This window comes from Salvelinus sp. IW2-2015, linkage group LG18 (genome assembly GCF_002910315.2).
Source record: "Salvelinus sp. IW2-2015 linkage group LG18, ASM291031v2, whole genome shotgun sequence".
Taxonomy (NCBI): domain Eukaryota; kingdom Metazoa; phylum Chordata; class Actinopteri; order Salmoniformes; family Salmonidae; genus Salvelinus; species Salvelinus sp. IW2-2015.
The window spans coordinates 35,101,712-35,117,394 of NC_036858.1; the positions used below are offsets into that span (position 1 = coordinate 35,101,712).

General features: G+C 43.7%; 1 protein-coding gene across 1 annotated transcript in view; it reads left to right on the forward strand.

The window, feature by feature from the left end:
- Positions 1-6,240: 6,240 nt before the first annotated feature.
- Positions 6,241-15,683, forward strand: part of LOC111978763 (tetratricopeptide repeat protein 27-like) — a 43,559-nt gene continuing 34,116 nt past the window's right edge. The window contains exon 1 of the mRNA XM_070448488.1: positions 6,241-6,644. Within this exon, the coding sequence (XP_070304589.1) occupies positions 6,551-6,644 (94 nt within the window). The 5' untranslated portion in view covers positions 6,241-6,550. The remainder of the gene's footprint in view (positions 6,645-15,683) is intronic.

The window sequence follows — 15,683 nt, forward strand, 5'->3', positions numbered from 1 at the left end:
TCGCAGACAATAAAGGGAAAATAACCATGGCCCATGTGCAAAGCGCACAAGTGACTGCTATGCGAGTTAATTTAGCTAGTATTGATGGTTTAACAAGAGATCAGCTGGAGATAATCTGGTGGTTATCGATGGTTGCAATAGGCCCCAAAGTTTTAGATTGAGTTTTTAAGGTACTCTTAGGGCTGGTTTCCCAGACATTGATTTAGCCTAGTCAAATCAAATCAAATTGTATTGGTCACATACACATGGTTAGCAGATGTTATTGCGAGTGTAGCGAAATGCTTGTGCTTCTAGTTCCGACAGTGCAGCAATATCTAACAAGTAATCTAACGATTCCACAATAACTACCTAATACACACAAATCTAAGTAAAGGGATGGAATAAGAATATGTACATATAAATATGTGGATGGGCCATGACCGACCGGCATAGACGAGACGCAATAGATGGTATAAAAGACAGTATATACATCTGGGATGAGTAGGGCAAGATATGTAAACATCATTATTAAAGTGGCATTATTAAAGTGACTAGTGATCCATTTGTTAGAGTGGCCAATGATTTCAAGTCTGTATGTAGGCAGCAGCCTCTCTGTGTTAGTGATGGCTGTTTAACAGTCTGATGGCCTTGAGATAGAAGCTATTTTTCAGTCTTTCGGTCCCAGAGAGACTGACCTCGCCTTTTGGATGGTAGAGGGGCGAACAGGCAGTGGCTCGGGTGGTTGTTGTCCTTGATGATCTTGTTGGCCTTCCTATGACATCGGGTGCTGTAGGAGTCCTGGAGGGCAGGTAGTTTGCCCCCAGTGATGTGTTGTGCAGACCGCACCACCCTCTGGAGAGTCCTGCAGTTGTGGGTGGTGCAGTTACCGTACCAGGCGGGGATAAAGCCCAACAGGATGCTCTCAATTGTGCATCTGTGGAAGTTTGTGAGGGTTTTAGGTGACAAGCCACATTTCTTCAGCCTCCTGAGGTTGAAGAGGCGCTGTAGCTGTTGCGCCTTCTTCACCACACTGTCTGTGTAGGTGGACCATTTCAGGTTGTCCGTGTTGTGTATGCCGAGGAACTTGAAACGTTCCACCTTCTCCACTGCTGTCCTGTCGATGTGGATAGGGGGGTGATCTCTCTGCTGTTTCCTGAAGTCCATTATTATCTCCTTTGTTTTGTTGACGTTGAGTGAGAGGTTGTTTTCCTCACACCACACCCCGAGTGCCCTCACCTTCTCCCAATAGGCTGTCTTGTCGTTGTTGGTGATCAAGCCTACTACTGTTATGTTGTCTGCAAACTTGATGATCGAGTTGGAGGCATGCATCGCCACGGCGTCATGGGTGAACAGGGAGTACAGGAGGGGGCTGAGCACGCACCCTTGTGGGGCCCCAGTGTTCAGGATCAGCGAAGTGGAGATGTTGTTTCCTACCTTCACCATCTGGGGGGCGGCCCGTCAGGAAGTCCAGGACCCAATCGCACAGGGCGAGGTTGAGACCTGCACCAGCAAGCTTAATAATGAGGTTGGAGGGTACTATAGTGCTGAATGCTGAGCTGCAGTCATATTAGTCCTGGACTAAAAAGCACTGTCAATGGAAATTCTCTGTTGAACATGCTTTTTAGTCAAGGACCAGGCTTAATCTGTGTCTTAGAAACTGCCCCTTATTGTCTAATGGATTGTGTACAATATCACAGGACTCCTGATGTACTGTTTATCCACTTGTAAAACTGGTAGGGCTAATAAAGCCATTATGATACTACTTACACTATCAGTAAAAGGTTTAGACACACCTACTCATTCAAGGGTTTTTCTTTATTTGTACTATTTTCTACATTGTAGAATAATAGTGAAGACATCAAAATTATAAAATAACACATATGGAATCATGTAGTAACCAAAAAAGTGTTAAACGAAGGTAGTGAGGTAGTCACCTGGAATGCAATTAACAGGTGTGCCTTGTTATAAGTTAATTTGTGGAATTTATTTTCTTCTTAATGCGTTTGATCCAATCAGTTGTGTTGTGACAAGGTAGGGGTGATATACAGAAGATAGCCCTATTTGGTGAAAGACCAAGTCCATATTATGGCCATATTAAGAACAGCTCGAAAAAGTAAAGAAAAACGACAGTCCATCATTACTTTAAGACATGAAGGTCAGCCAATCCGGAAAATTTCATGAACTTTGAACGTTTCTTCAAGTGCTGTCACAAAAACCATCAAGCGCTGTGATGAAACTGGCTCTCATGAGCCCAAATAAATTATTCACAGAGTTCAAGTAACAGGCACATCTCAACATCAACTGTTCAGGGGAGACTGTGTGAATCAGGCCTTCATGGTCGAAATGCTGCAAAGAAACCACTATTAAAGGACACCAATAAGAAGAAGAGACTTGCTTGGGCCAAGAAACACGAGCAATGGACATTAGACTGGTGGAAATTTGTCCTTTGGTCTAGAGTCCAAATTTGAGATTTTTGGTTCCAACCACCATGTCTTTGTGAGACGCGATGTGGGTGAATGGATAATCTCTGCATGTGTATTTCACACTGTAAAGCATGGAGAAGGAGGTGTTATGGTGTGGGGGTGCTTTGCTGGTGACGCTGTCTGTGATTTATTTAGAATAAAATGTACACTTAACCAGCATGGCTACCACAGAATACTGCAGCGATACGCCATCCCAACTGGTTTGGGCTTAGTGGGACTATCATTTGTTTTTCAACAGGACAATGACCCAACACATCTCCAGGCTGTGTAAGGGATATTTTACCAAGAAGGAGAGCGATGGAATGCTGCATCAGATGACCTGGCCTCCACAATCCCCCGACCTCAACCAAATTGAGATGGTTTGGGATGAATCGGACTGGAAAGTGAAGAAAAAGCAGCCACAAATGCTCAGCATATGTGGGAACACCTTCAAGACTGTTGGAAAAGCATTCCAGGTGAAGCTGGTTGAGAGAATGCCAAGAGTATGCAAAGCTGTCATCAAGGCAAAGGGTGGCTATTTGAAGAATCTCAAATATAAAATATATTTAGATTTGTTTAACACTTTTTTTGGTTACTACATGATTTCAAAGAAATTCCACAAATTAACTTATAACAAGGCACACCTGTTAATTGCATTCCAGGTGACTACCTTACTACCTTTGTTTAACACTTTTTTGGTTACTACATGATTCCATATGTGTTATTTCATAGTTTTGATGTATTCACTATTATTCTACAATGTAGAAAAGAGTAAAAATAAAGAAAAATCCTTGAATGAGTAGGGGTTCTAAAACTTTTGACCGGTAGTGTACATGTCAAGTCCTCCCATATCTCCAAAGGGATGTAGGGTACAGCTTAGGGTTTAATTAGGTATAAAGGATAAAGAATAACATTTTCAAAATAACTGTATTATGTCACTAACTGTCCATTTTAGTTTTCCACACAATCACCACTGAATATTTGATTATCTAAAATGTCATAGATTTTTCCTTCATCTATTTATGAAAACAATGATCTGAGAGTACTATGATGACACACAAAATATAGGAGAGATCAACATGTGAATGTCATCTCTATTGTAAAAGGTTATGACCCCTGCCGCATTAGATGGTCTGGGACCAATCCCAGGGGCAGCAGCTCTGATCTGGAGATGCCTACGCAGCACCACACCCTGCAGCCTTATGTCAGTATTCCTGATGGGACAGAAGGAGAGCGTTAATCTTGCCCTTCAGTTAAATGCTTCGGGAGCAAAGTAACAAAATTAATTTGTAATATAAATATTCAATGCTTTCTATCTATTATGTTACTTAATGATGATAGCCCCTTGAATTTCTCAATCAATCAGGGAAGATCACTGCTGGGCTCTAACATGGCAACCACCTCACTCTCTCCCACCTCACTCTCTCCCACTTGCCTAGTTTAATAAAGGTGAAATATTATTATTATTTTTAAAGGAACAATTGAGGCCTGGACAAATATACTTGAATCTGTAATGAACAATCTCCGCTAAAGCCCTAAACATACAGTACAAACCAATTATATATATTTATTTAGACTTTTGTTACTTTCTTTCCATTCAGGCCCACAGAGAAGTGGTGGGACGGGAAGGGGATCTTTGGTCGTTATGGGAGGCTGGGGGAATCTAAGTGGAGACTCGGGATGAATGGGTGGGAGGGGGACTGATAAGCAACATTGGTTGCTGGGTGGGATGGGGTAGGAGGCAGTGTTTCTGGGTGGGGAGGGAGGATATGGGCACGTGGATGGGGACTGAGGGGGGAGGGGTTGGGATTATCTTTGTATGCATTTATTTGTTTTTGCACCTGTAACCCCCCTCTGAAAAAGAAAAATGACAAAACTAAATCAAATGTAGGAATATATTTGTTATTAATCCATGGAGAGTGCCTGAATTCTGCTAGGGTAGAGGAGGGCCATGTTGTCCCACAGTAGAGCGGTGACGTCCCTCTCCCTCTACTCCTCCAGGGGAGGATGACAGGAGTGACATCTCTGTAGGGTACCAGTGACTCCCAGTCTTACTGCTGCTCAGGACCCCCAGCATACAACAGAACCAGGGTCTGTAGTGACGCCTCTAGCACTGAGATGCAGTGCCTTAGAACGCTGTGCCACTCGGGAGCCCTTATAGACTAGACTGCGAGGCCCCTATTTACACTGACCAGCCTGCAAGGAACCTTAATTATAGACCGGCCTGCAAGCCCCCTATTTACACTGACCAGCCTGCAAGGAAACTCTATGATAGACCTGCCTGCAAGGCCCCTATTTACACTGACCAGCCTGAAAGGAACATTTATTATAGACCACCCTGGATTACTCACTATATTAATAAAGTCGGATTTAATCAACAAAAACGATAGTCTGTTAAAAAAGGTTAAGTGTACAAGACTGTACATGCACAACATAACCAAAAGTATGTGGACACCTGCTCGTCAAACAACTCATTCCAAAATCATGGGCATTAATATGGAGTTGGTCCCCCCTTTGCTGCTATAACAGCCTCCACTCTTCTGGAAAGGCTAGATGTTGGAACATTGCTGCGAGAACTTGGTTCCATTCAGCCACAAGATAATTAGTGAGGTCAGGCACTGATGTTGGGTGATTAGGCCTGGCTTGCAGTCGTCATTCCAATTCATACCAAAGGTGTATGATGGGGTTGAAGTCAGAGCTCTGTGCAGGCCAGTCAAGTTCTTCCACACCGATCTTGTCAAACGATTTATGTATGGACCTCGCTTTGTGCACGGGGGGATTGTAGTGCTGAAACAGGAAAGGGCCTTCCCCTAAATGTTGCCACAAAGTTGGAAGCACAGAATTGTCTAGAATGTCATTGTATGCTGTAGCGTTAAGATTTCCCTTCACTGGATCTAAGGGGCCTAGCCCGTACCATGAAAAACAGCACCAGACCCCAGACTGAGCTCTTCAGTAAGGCCATTCTACTGCCAATGTTTGTCTATGGAGATTGCATGGCTGTGCGCTCGATTTTATAAATCTGTCAGCAAAAAAAACACTAATTTGAAGAGGTGTCCTCATACTTTTGTATAAATAGTGTATCTACATATCCCAATGAGCCAAGCGGGGAGAGGCTGCCCTTTGCCACAGTTCCAAGAGCAGTCAGAAACGTCCAGCTAACCCTACGCCATTGACGCCGGTGGATCTCAAAACTGAACTTGGAACCGCGTTAAGTAGCAATGATATCCTCCGCAACAAAACAATAAATAATGTTCAATGTTATTTCCAGCGAATTTCTTAGTTAAATGATTGTATGACTGCCATTGGGAGTTTTGAAGTTGAGGGTGCAGTATTTATGAAGTTTGGCAATGAGGAAACTAGCATAGTTCACCTAGACAGCTAGTTTAGCCAGAGAAAACCATGGAAAACGATCTTGAGCCTAGTGCGCATGTACGCCCACATAATTCAGGATACAGATTGTAGTTTTTATGCCCTGATATCAGGAGCTGGTGGCGAAAAGTTTGAGTAAACAATTCAGAGAATGAAAGGAATAAATCAGATAACTTCAATTTAAGGAGAGCAAATCGATATACAATCCTGAAATCAACAGTAATTGTAAATATTAAAACAAAAGCTTAAAACGCTGTTTGAGTGAACCCTGAATACAGAAAATGAATGGCGAAGTCCATTCTGGACATTGTAGACTCCTCCTCCTCACCACTCTCTCATCAGCCTGTGAGGCAACATTAATTTGATTGGCTGGGAAAGAATGGGCGGAGTTGGTTAAACGTCAGCCTGTGAGACAGCAGTGAAGGCAAACATCGGCCTGTGAGGCAGCTGTTCTTCACAGGCACCAAAGTCACTTGCGCGACCAGCACCAGAGATATTACAAAAGTATCAATGCCAGCATCCTCCTTATTAGGTTTCCGATGACGCAATGAGTATCTGTCATGGCTGCACACTGATGTCACTCACAGCACATAGGTTGAAATACACAAATGTATACCATTGAGTTGAAATAACCTACATTACAGCAGTAAGGGTATATATTGTAAATGTACAATTATGCCGATCCCGGTTGGAAACAGTATTGACTTCATTTGTAAGACTGCTGCAAATCACATTTTGGGATGTTGCGGGACGCTGAGATTCCCGTGCTCCGGGGTTTTCTGAAACCAAGCGGCGAGGCAACTGAATGGAAGCAGAATGTTTTCAGCGCTGCAGGTGAGATTATTAATAATTTATTCTACAAGCAGTATAAATCAAATTGTACATTTTGGTGTAGTTATACCTAGTTTGGTGTGTTTTGTGAGTATGTTAGCTACCGTCACAAATAAAGCTGGTGGCGAATACGTTCAGCCAATGAGTAGCTAGCTGACTAAAATAATGTGGAGACGAAGAAATGCATGGCTCGCAGTTAGCCACTGTCAGTCGGTTTGTCAATGGTTTGATAGCGTAATTTGAATGTGGAATGTTTAAATTTTAAATATTTGGGCAACGTATTCTGATTCATTGAAACTTACTAGTTAGTTAGTTCATGACAACACAGGTTTGAATGCTACCTTGTTAGCTAGAAAACTAGCTGTCAATTTGTGGGAGACACCTTAGAATCTAACTTTAACGGTTAACACGAGCCGAGAATGGAGTAGTGGCTTAACTACTACACCGCAGAGTAGTCAAATTTTGGCACATGCAATTGACTGAATATTAATATCATAGACTCATACTGTAACTTTTAAACCCAACTATAGCTAGCTACGTTATTGTCACAATATTGTTATACAGGTAGCAAGCTCGCCCGAGGCTGTGCCACATCTCAACCTCTCACTGCCTTCGCGTGAGCCACCAGCGTGCGGTGAACAACATAAGAAACAACATTAGCAACAATAGTGTAATCGGCGGTTAGCCTGCAAAATAAAAGTTCCCCATTGACACATGCAAAGGTTAAACATTGTGATATCATTCCACAATTAGACTAGATAATGCTAAACAAGGTAGGAATGTTATATAAATTCCACAAAAGACAATTAGTTAATTGGACAAAAAAACGAACAGAAAACCTGTTGAAATTGCACTGCATGGATTAGATTTCAGAATTGCATTATATTGCAATGTACGTACAGCTTTACCAGCCTACTCAGTGACTCCCACATATTACAATTCGAAGGAGTTTACGCAGCTTTTAGTGAGGGACTTTAACTGTGGGAAATCACACTATTCGGCCTATTGTGTGCATTGGACAATTTAATTTGTATTTATTTTTTATTTAACCTTTATTTAACTTGGCAAGTGTTAACAACAAATTCTTATTTACAATGACGGCCTACCCCGGGCAAACGCGGACGACGCTGGGCCAATTGTGCGCTGCCCTATGGGACTCCCAATCACGGCCAGATGTGATACAGCCTGGATTCAAACCAGGGACTGTAGTGAGTAGTGACGCCTCTTGCACTGAGATGCAGTGTTTTAGACCGCTGCCCACTCGGGAGCCCTTATTGTACATATTGCAATGTACAGCTTACTTATGGATCTTGGGTCCATTTAAATGGGTTATCAGCCTATTCAGTGGCACTCACAGAACACAACTGAGGAGTTTTCACAAATATTAGCGTTGTAGCTATTTTATGTATATGTGAAGTCTTAATACATCCACAGTTCATTTTCCAACATATTTTAAACTTTTGTGTACAATTTAATAATTGTCATTTTGTTGAATTTATTTAACATTCCAACCTTGTTTAGGATGATCTAATCCAATTGTGGCATGATTCCACTATTTTTACCGTTTGCATAAATTGCAATGGGGGACTTTTATTTTGAAGGCCAACTGGCGATTCCACTACTTTTGCTCATGCCAATGTTGTTCACAACACAAGTGTGGGAGCAGCCTGTGAAACTTGCACATTTCGACCGGAATTTACCGGGAGCTAGATGTCTAGCAAAACTAACGAGTAGCTTTGGTCTCTGTAATGTTTTCTTGCTACATTATATAATATGAGAGGCAGCAATAGTGAGTTAATTGCTGTCAGGCTCTTTCGCTGAACACACTTTTGTCAATTTACTGCATTGAGGCTGCGGCCACGCACGTGGGGCAAGCATCCCAGCCCCAGTGATGGAAAACGTTAGGTCTCTGGACAATCACCATGCACTGCGGCTATATGCTCGGCTATTTTCTTGACATGTATGTATGCTCGGCTATTTTCTTGATATGTATTTGTGCTAAATCCGAGGTCACTGGCTTTGCACAATAATCAGCCCTGTCATAGAATTCTCGCCCATCATCCAGTCACTGATGGCACAGTAGCTGTATTAAGTGATGTAGCACTAGCTATGTAATGGTTGTCTGGGCTGTTGTCGGGAATAGACATGACATATTTTGGTCATATTTGGATAAAGCAAACTAGGCTGTGATTTTGAGACATTTCTTATCTGCAATTTTTGACATCAGACTGGATTGAAATGATATATTGTGAATGAAGCGTTAGCCCTGTTTCATTACACTGCAAGTTTATTTATTTTTTAAATCCAGCAAGTCTACACTGATGACATACAATGTAGCTAGTTACCTCCCTGTTCCGGTGTGTGTGCTTGTAGGAGAGAGATGAGGCTGTTGCACTGACTAGTTACGAAATCTACGCTAATGTAATGCATTAAATGTTGCTTGAATATTGAGAGGCCCTGGGCAATTCATATTGATTTGCCTTACTTACATTAAGGACTGCTTAATGTGAGAACCATTTTATGAATTGCTGAATTTTGAGGTCGAGTTGTTTTCCATAATTGCTGTTCTGTTCCCTGACAAATCTGAAATAGAATAGCATTTGGTGCATGTCAGGTTGTCATTGAATATCAATCTCAAAACACATGGCTTTATATTGAAATGACAAGATGGTTAGAAATGGATGATTGGTTTTCTTGATTGCTGCTATAACATTCTGTATTGAAAACATGTAACAATGCAGCTTTATCAGTGAAACCATTGGCATGTCCCAATAATCTCTCCTTTCTCCCAAAATCCTGATGCACTTGTTCACTACCCATCATAGATTATATTTTTGTCGGCAGCTGTGAAGGAGTGCACACTTCAGGAGCAAGGAGAGATTTTTGGGATGCATACTGTGTGTTTGTTTTATTTGTTTTTATTTCATTTTTATAGTTATTTAGCTCGGGATTCGAACTAGCAACCTTTCGGTTACTGGCCCAATGCTCTTAACCACTAGGCTACCTGCCGCAAATGTCTGTCAGCTTGCAGGGCTGTTTTAGTTTGCTCAGGTTTACCAGTTCTGTTACTGTACACCCAGCCTCTCCTCCTTCCCATTGCTCTCTCTCCCTCTCTCATCCCTTTCCTCACTCCCATCAGGTGAGCACAATGCAATCAATGCTAATGAGCACCACCGGCATCCCTGTTCAAATAAAGAACTAATGAAAGCTGGAGAGACGCTGAAGCGTAGCACACCAATTGCATTAAATGCAATTATACCAGGCCGAGACGCCTTGGCCTCATAGCTACACTTATCTTTATCAATCAAAATCCCCCCCCCCCCTTCAGCGACGCCCTTCCAACACCCAAAAGCTTGCTCACAGTAAAGAGTATGAATACTTATGTAAATGTGGTATTACAGTTTTATTTAATTTTTTATAATTGAGCAAGAATGTCTAAACCTGTTTTAGCTTTTATCATTATGGGGTATTGTGTGTAGATTGATGAGGGGGAAAAACTATTTAATCCGTTTTAGAATAAGGATGTAACGTAACAAAATGTGGAAAAAGTTTTGGAGTCTGAATACTTTCCGAATGCACTGTAAGTATTGAAATATAGGCCTATGTAAGTGACGGTATTAAGACTTAACAGGATGCGCTCTTAGACCTACAGCTTGATGGTGGTTATACAAGGCTGCTATACTAAACCTACTAATGATAATGACATTACTTATTATTGTAATGATGATCATAATAGTAATAATAACAATAAGGAGTTCAAGGAAAAAGGAGGATTATTATAAATATACATTTTCAGATAAATTGGAACAATGTAAACAACACTAAATCAATTATAAATAATACCAATATATGGTATGTATGTATATTATATACATATACAGTACCAGTCAAAAGTTTGGACTCATCTACTCATTCCAGGGTTTTTATTTTTATTTTGACTTTTTTTCTACATTGTGGAAAAATGGTGAAGACATCAAAGCTATGAAATTACATTTACATTTACATTTAAGTCATTTAGCAGACGCTCTTATCCAGAGCGACTTACAAATTGGTGCATTCACCTTATGACATCCAGTGGAACGGCCACTTTACAATAGTGCATCTAAATCTTTTAAGGGGGGGGGTGAGAAGGATTACTTTATCCTATCCTAGGTATTCCTTAAAGAGGTGGGGTTTCAGGTGTCTCCGGAAGGTGGTGATTGACTCCGCTGTCCTGGCGTCGTGAGGAGTTTGTTCCACCATTGGGGGGCCAGAGCAGCGAACAGTTTTGACTGGGCTGAGCGGGAACTGTACTTCCTCAGTGGTAGGGAGGCGAGCAGGCCAGAGGTGGATGAACGCAGTGCCCTTGTTGGGTGTAGGGCCTGATCAGAGCCTGGAGGTACTGAGGTGCCGTTCCCCTCACAGCTCCGTAGGCAAGCACCACTGGTCTTGTGCGGATGCGAGCTTCAACTGGAAGCCAGTGGAGAGAGCGGAGGAGCGGGGTGACGTGAGAGAACTTGGGAAGTTGAACACCAGACGGGCTGCGGCGTTCTGGATGAGTTGTAGGGGTTTAATGGCACAGGCAGGGAGCCCAGCCAACAGCGAGTTGCAGTAATCCAGACGGAGATGACAAGTGCCTGGATTAGGACCTGCGCCGCTTCCTGTGTGAGGCAGGGTCGTACTCTGCGGATGTTGTAGAGCATGAACCTACAGGAACGGGCCACCGCCTTGATGTTAGTTGAGAACGACAGGGTGTTGTCCAGGATCACGCCGAGGTTCTTAGCGCTCTGGGAGGAGGACACAATGGAGTTGTCAACCGTGATGGCGAGATCATGGAACGGCCAGTCCTTCCCCGGAGGAAGAGTAGCTCCGTCTTGCCGAGGTTCAGCTTGAGGTGGTGATCCGTCATCCACACTGATATGTCTGCCAGACATGCAGAGATGCGATTCGCCACCTGGTCATCAGAAGGGGAAAGGGAAGATTAGTTGTGTGTCGTCTGCATAGCAATGATAGGAGAGACCATGTGAGGTTATGACAGAGCCAAGTGACTTGGTGTATAGCGAGATAGGAGAGGCTAGAACAGAGCCCTGGGGGACACCAGTGGTGAGAGCACGTGGTGAGGAGACAGATTCTCGCCACGCCACCTGGTAGGAGCGACCTGTCAGGTAGGACGCAATCCAAGCGTGGGCCGCGCCGGAGATGCCCAACTCGGAGAGGGTGGAGAGGAGGATCTGATGGTTCACAGTATCGAAGGCAGCCGATAGGTCTAGAAGGATGAGAGCAGAGGAGAGAGAGTTAGCTTTAGCAGTGCGGAGCGCCTCCGTGATACAGAGAAGAGCAGTCTCAGTTGAATGACTAGTCTTGAAACTGACTGATTTGGATCAAGAGGTCATTCTGAGAGAGATAGCGGTAGAGCTGGCCAAGGACGGCACGTTCAAGAGTTTTGGAGAGAAAGAAAGAAGGATACTGTCTGTAGTTGTTGACATCGGAGGGATCGAGTGTGGTTTTTTCAGAAGGGGTGCACCTCTCGGCTCTCTTGAAGACGCGAAGGGAGTAGCCAGCGGTCAGGGATGAGTTGATGAGCGAGGTGAGGTAAGGGAGAAGGTCTCCGGAAATGGTCTGGAGAAGAGAGGAGGGGATAAGGGTCAAGCGGGCAGGTTGTTGGGCGGCCGGCCGTCACAAGACGCGAGATTTCATCTGGATGAGAGAGGGGAGAAAGAGGTCAGAGCACAGGGTAGGGCAGTGTGAGCAGAACCAGCGGTGTCGTTTGACTTAGCAAACGAGGATCGGATGTCGTCGACCTTCTTTTCAAAATGGTTGACGAAGTCATCTGCAGAGAGGGAGGAGGGGGGGAGGAGGATTCAGGCGGGAGAGAAGGTGGCAAAGAGCTTCCTGGGGTTAGAGGACGATGCTTGGAATTTAGAGTGGTAGAAAGTGGCTTTAGCAGCAGAGACAGAAGAGTAAAATGTAGAGAGGAGGAGTGAAAGGATGCAGGTCCGCAGGGAGGCGAGTTTTCTCCTTTTCCCTTGGCTGCCCGGAGCCCTGTTCTGTGAGCTCGCAATGAGTCGTCGAGCCACGGAGCGGGAGGGGAGGACCGAGCCGGCCTGGAGGATAGGGGACATAGAGAGTCAAAGGATGCAGAAAGGGAGGAGAGGAGGGTTGAGGAGGCAGAATCAGGAGATAGGTTGGAGAAGGTTTGAGCAGAGGGAAGAGATGATAGGATGGAAGAGGAGAGGGTAGCGGGGGAGAGAGAGCGAAGGTTATGGGACGGCGCGATACCATCCGAGTAGGGGGCAAGTGTGGAAAGTGTTGATGAGAGCGAGAGGCGAAAAGGATACAAGGTAGTGGTCGGAGACTTGGAAGGGGAGTTGCAATGAGGTTAGTGAAGAACAGGCATCTAGTAAAGATGAGGTCGAGCCGTATTGCCTGCCTTGTGAGTAGGGGGGGAAAGGTGAGAGGGTGAGATCAAAAGAGGAGAGGAGTGGAAAGAAGGGAGGCAGAGAGGAATGAGTCAAAGGTAGACGTGGGGAGGTTAAAGTCGCCCAGAACGTGTGAGAGGTGAGCCGTCCTCAGAAGGAGCTAATCAAGGCATCGAGCTCATTGGATGAACTTCCGAGGGAACCTGAGGGCGATAAATGATAAGGATGTTAAGCTTGAAAGGGCTGGTAACTGTGACAGCATGGAATTCAAAGGAGGCGATAGACAGATGGGTAAGGGGAGAAAGAGAGAATGACCACTTGGGAGAGATGAGGATCCCGGTGCCACCACCCGCTGACCAGAAGCTCTCGGGTGTGCGAGAACACGTGGGCGGACGAAGAGAGAGCAGTAGGAGTAGCAGTGTTATCTGTGGTGATCCATGTTTCCGTCAGTGCCAGGAAGTCGAGGGACTGGAGGGAGGCATAGGCTGAGATGAACTCTGCCTTGTTGGCCGCAGATCGCAGTTCCAGAGGCTACGGAGACCTGGAACTCCACGTGGGTCGTGCGCGCTGGGACCACCAGATTAGGGTGGCCGATGCCACGCGGTGTGGAGCGTTTGTATGGTCTGTGCAGAGAGGAGAGAACAGGGATAGACAGACACATAGTTGACAGGCTACAGAAGAGACTACGCTAATGCAAAGGAGATTGGAGTGGCAAGTGGACTACGCGTCTCGAATGTTCAGAAAGTTAAGCTTACGTAGCAAGAATCTTATTGACTAAAATGATTAAGATGATACAGTACTGCTGAAGTAGGCTAGCTGGCAGTGGCTGCGTTGTTGACTTTGTAGGCTAGCTGGCAGTTGTTGACTTTGTAGGTAGCACTGGCAGTGGCTGCGTTGTTGACACTACACTAATCAAGTCGTTCCGTTGAGTGTAATAGTATCTACCAGTGCTGCTATTCGGGGCTAGCTGGCTAGCTAGCAGTGTTGAATTACGTTACGTTGCTTAAAAGAACGACAATAGCTGCTAGCTAACCTAAGAAAATCGCTCTAGACTACACAATTATCTTTGATACAAAGACGGCTATGTAGCTAGCTATGTAGCTAGCTAACGATCAAACAAATCAGATAGCAGATAGCAGCGTAGACTCGCGTAGGAGACGAAATACGATAATTACGCAATTATCTTTGATACAAAGACGGCTCATAGTAGCTAGCTAAAGAGAAATTGCTAAGATTAGACAAATCAACCCGTTGTAGCTTATATGAATGTAATGAAATGTAATGAAAAGTTATACTACCTGCGGACCAAAGTGCGAAGTGCGACCGCTCGCTCCAACCCGGAAGTACGGGTAAATAACACATATGGAATCATGTAGTAACCAAAAAAGTGTTAAATCAAAATATATATTTGAGATTCTTCAAAGTAGCCACCCTTTAGACTGGTGTAAATCTGTCCTTTGGTCTGATGAGTCCAAATGTGAGATTTTTGGTTCCAACTGCCGTGTCTTTTGTGAGACGCGGAGTAGATTAACGGATGATCTCCGCATGTGTGGTTCTCATATATATAGAATCTCATATAAAATATATTTTGGTTTAACACTTTTTTGGATACATGATTCCATATGTGTTATCTCATAGTTTTGATGTCTTCACTATTATTCTACAGTAGAAAAACCCTTGAATGAGTAGGTGTGTGTTTTGACTGGTAGTGTGTGTGTTCATTTTTTAATATATATATTTTTTTACTGTTCCTGGGATATAATTATTGTTTGGATAACCTTATTTACTGTGATATATTGATTTTTATCTAAAAAAATTTCACTCTTTGTGACGCGCACTGCCCTGGAAAACACCGGAAGAATTATCACTGAATTATCACAGTGAATTATTGTAATGTTTATTTATGTATCAATTAATCCCATTAAGGAATGGGTTGCCAACTGGCAACTTGACACAAAAATACAATTTCATTCATTCAGACCAGAGAGGCTGGTCTATCGAACCAAAGTATAAACCTTTTAGTACAGATTAAAAACACTGAATTTGTTACATTGTTTATCTTACATGTGGTTGCGTGAGGCTAACACGTAACCCAAACCGGCTGCGCGCGTGCTCCATCGTGCATACATTTATTTTGCCCCCCACACCAAACGCGATCACAACACGCAGGTTAAAATATCAAAACAAACTCTGAACCAATTACATTAATTTGGGGACAGGTTGAAAAGCAGTAAACATGTATGGCAATTTAGCTAGCTAGCTTGCACTTGCTAGCTAACGTTAATTTGTCCTATTTAGCTAGCTTGCTGTTGCTAGCTCATTTGTCCTGGGATATAAACATTGAGTTGTTATTTTACCTGAAATGCACAAGGACCTCTACTCCGACAATTAATCCACGGCCAACCGAATCATTTCTAGTCATCTCTCCTCCTTCCAGGCTTTTTCATCTTTGAACTTATATGGTGATCGCATCTAAACTTTCATAGTATTACCACGACAACAGGCAACAAAGTTCGTCTTTCAGTCACCCACATGGGTAAAACTAATGAGATGGCACGTGGGTACTTGCTTCTATAAACCAATGAGGAGGTGACTTTCAGTGCGATCTGCGTCAGAAATAGGAACGACTTCTATTGTTAGAGCT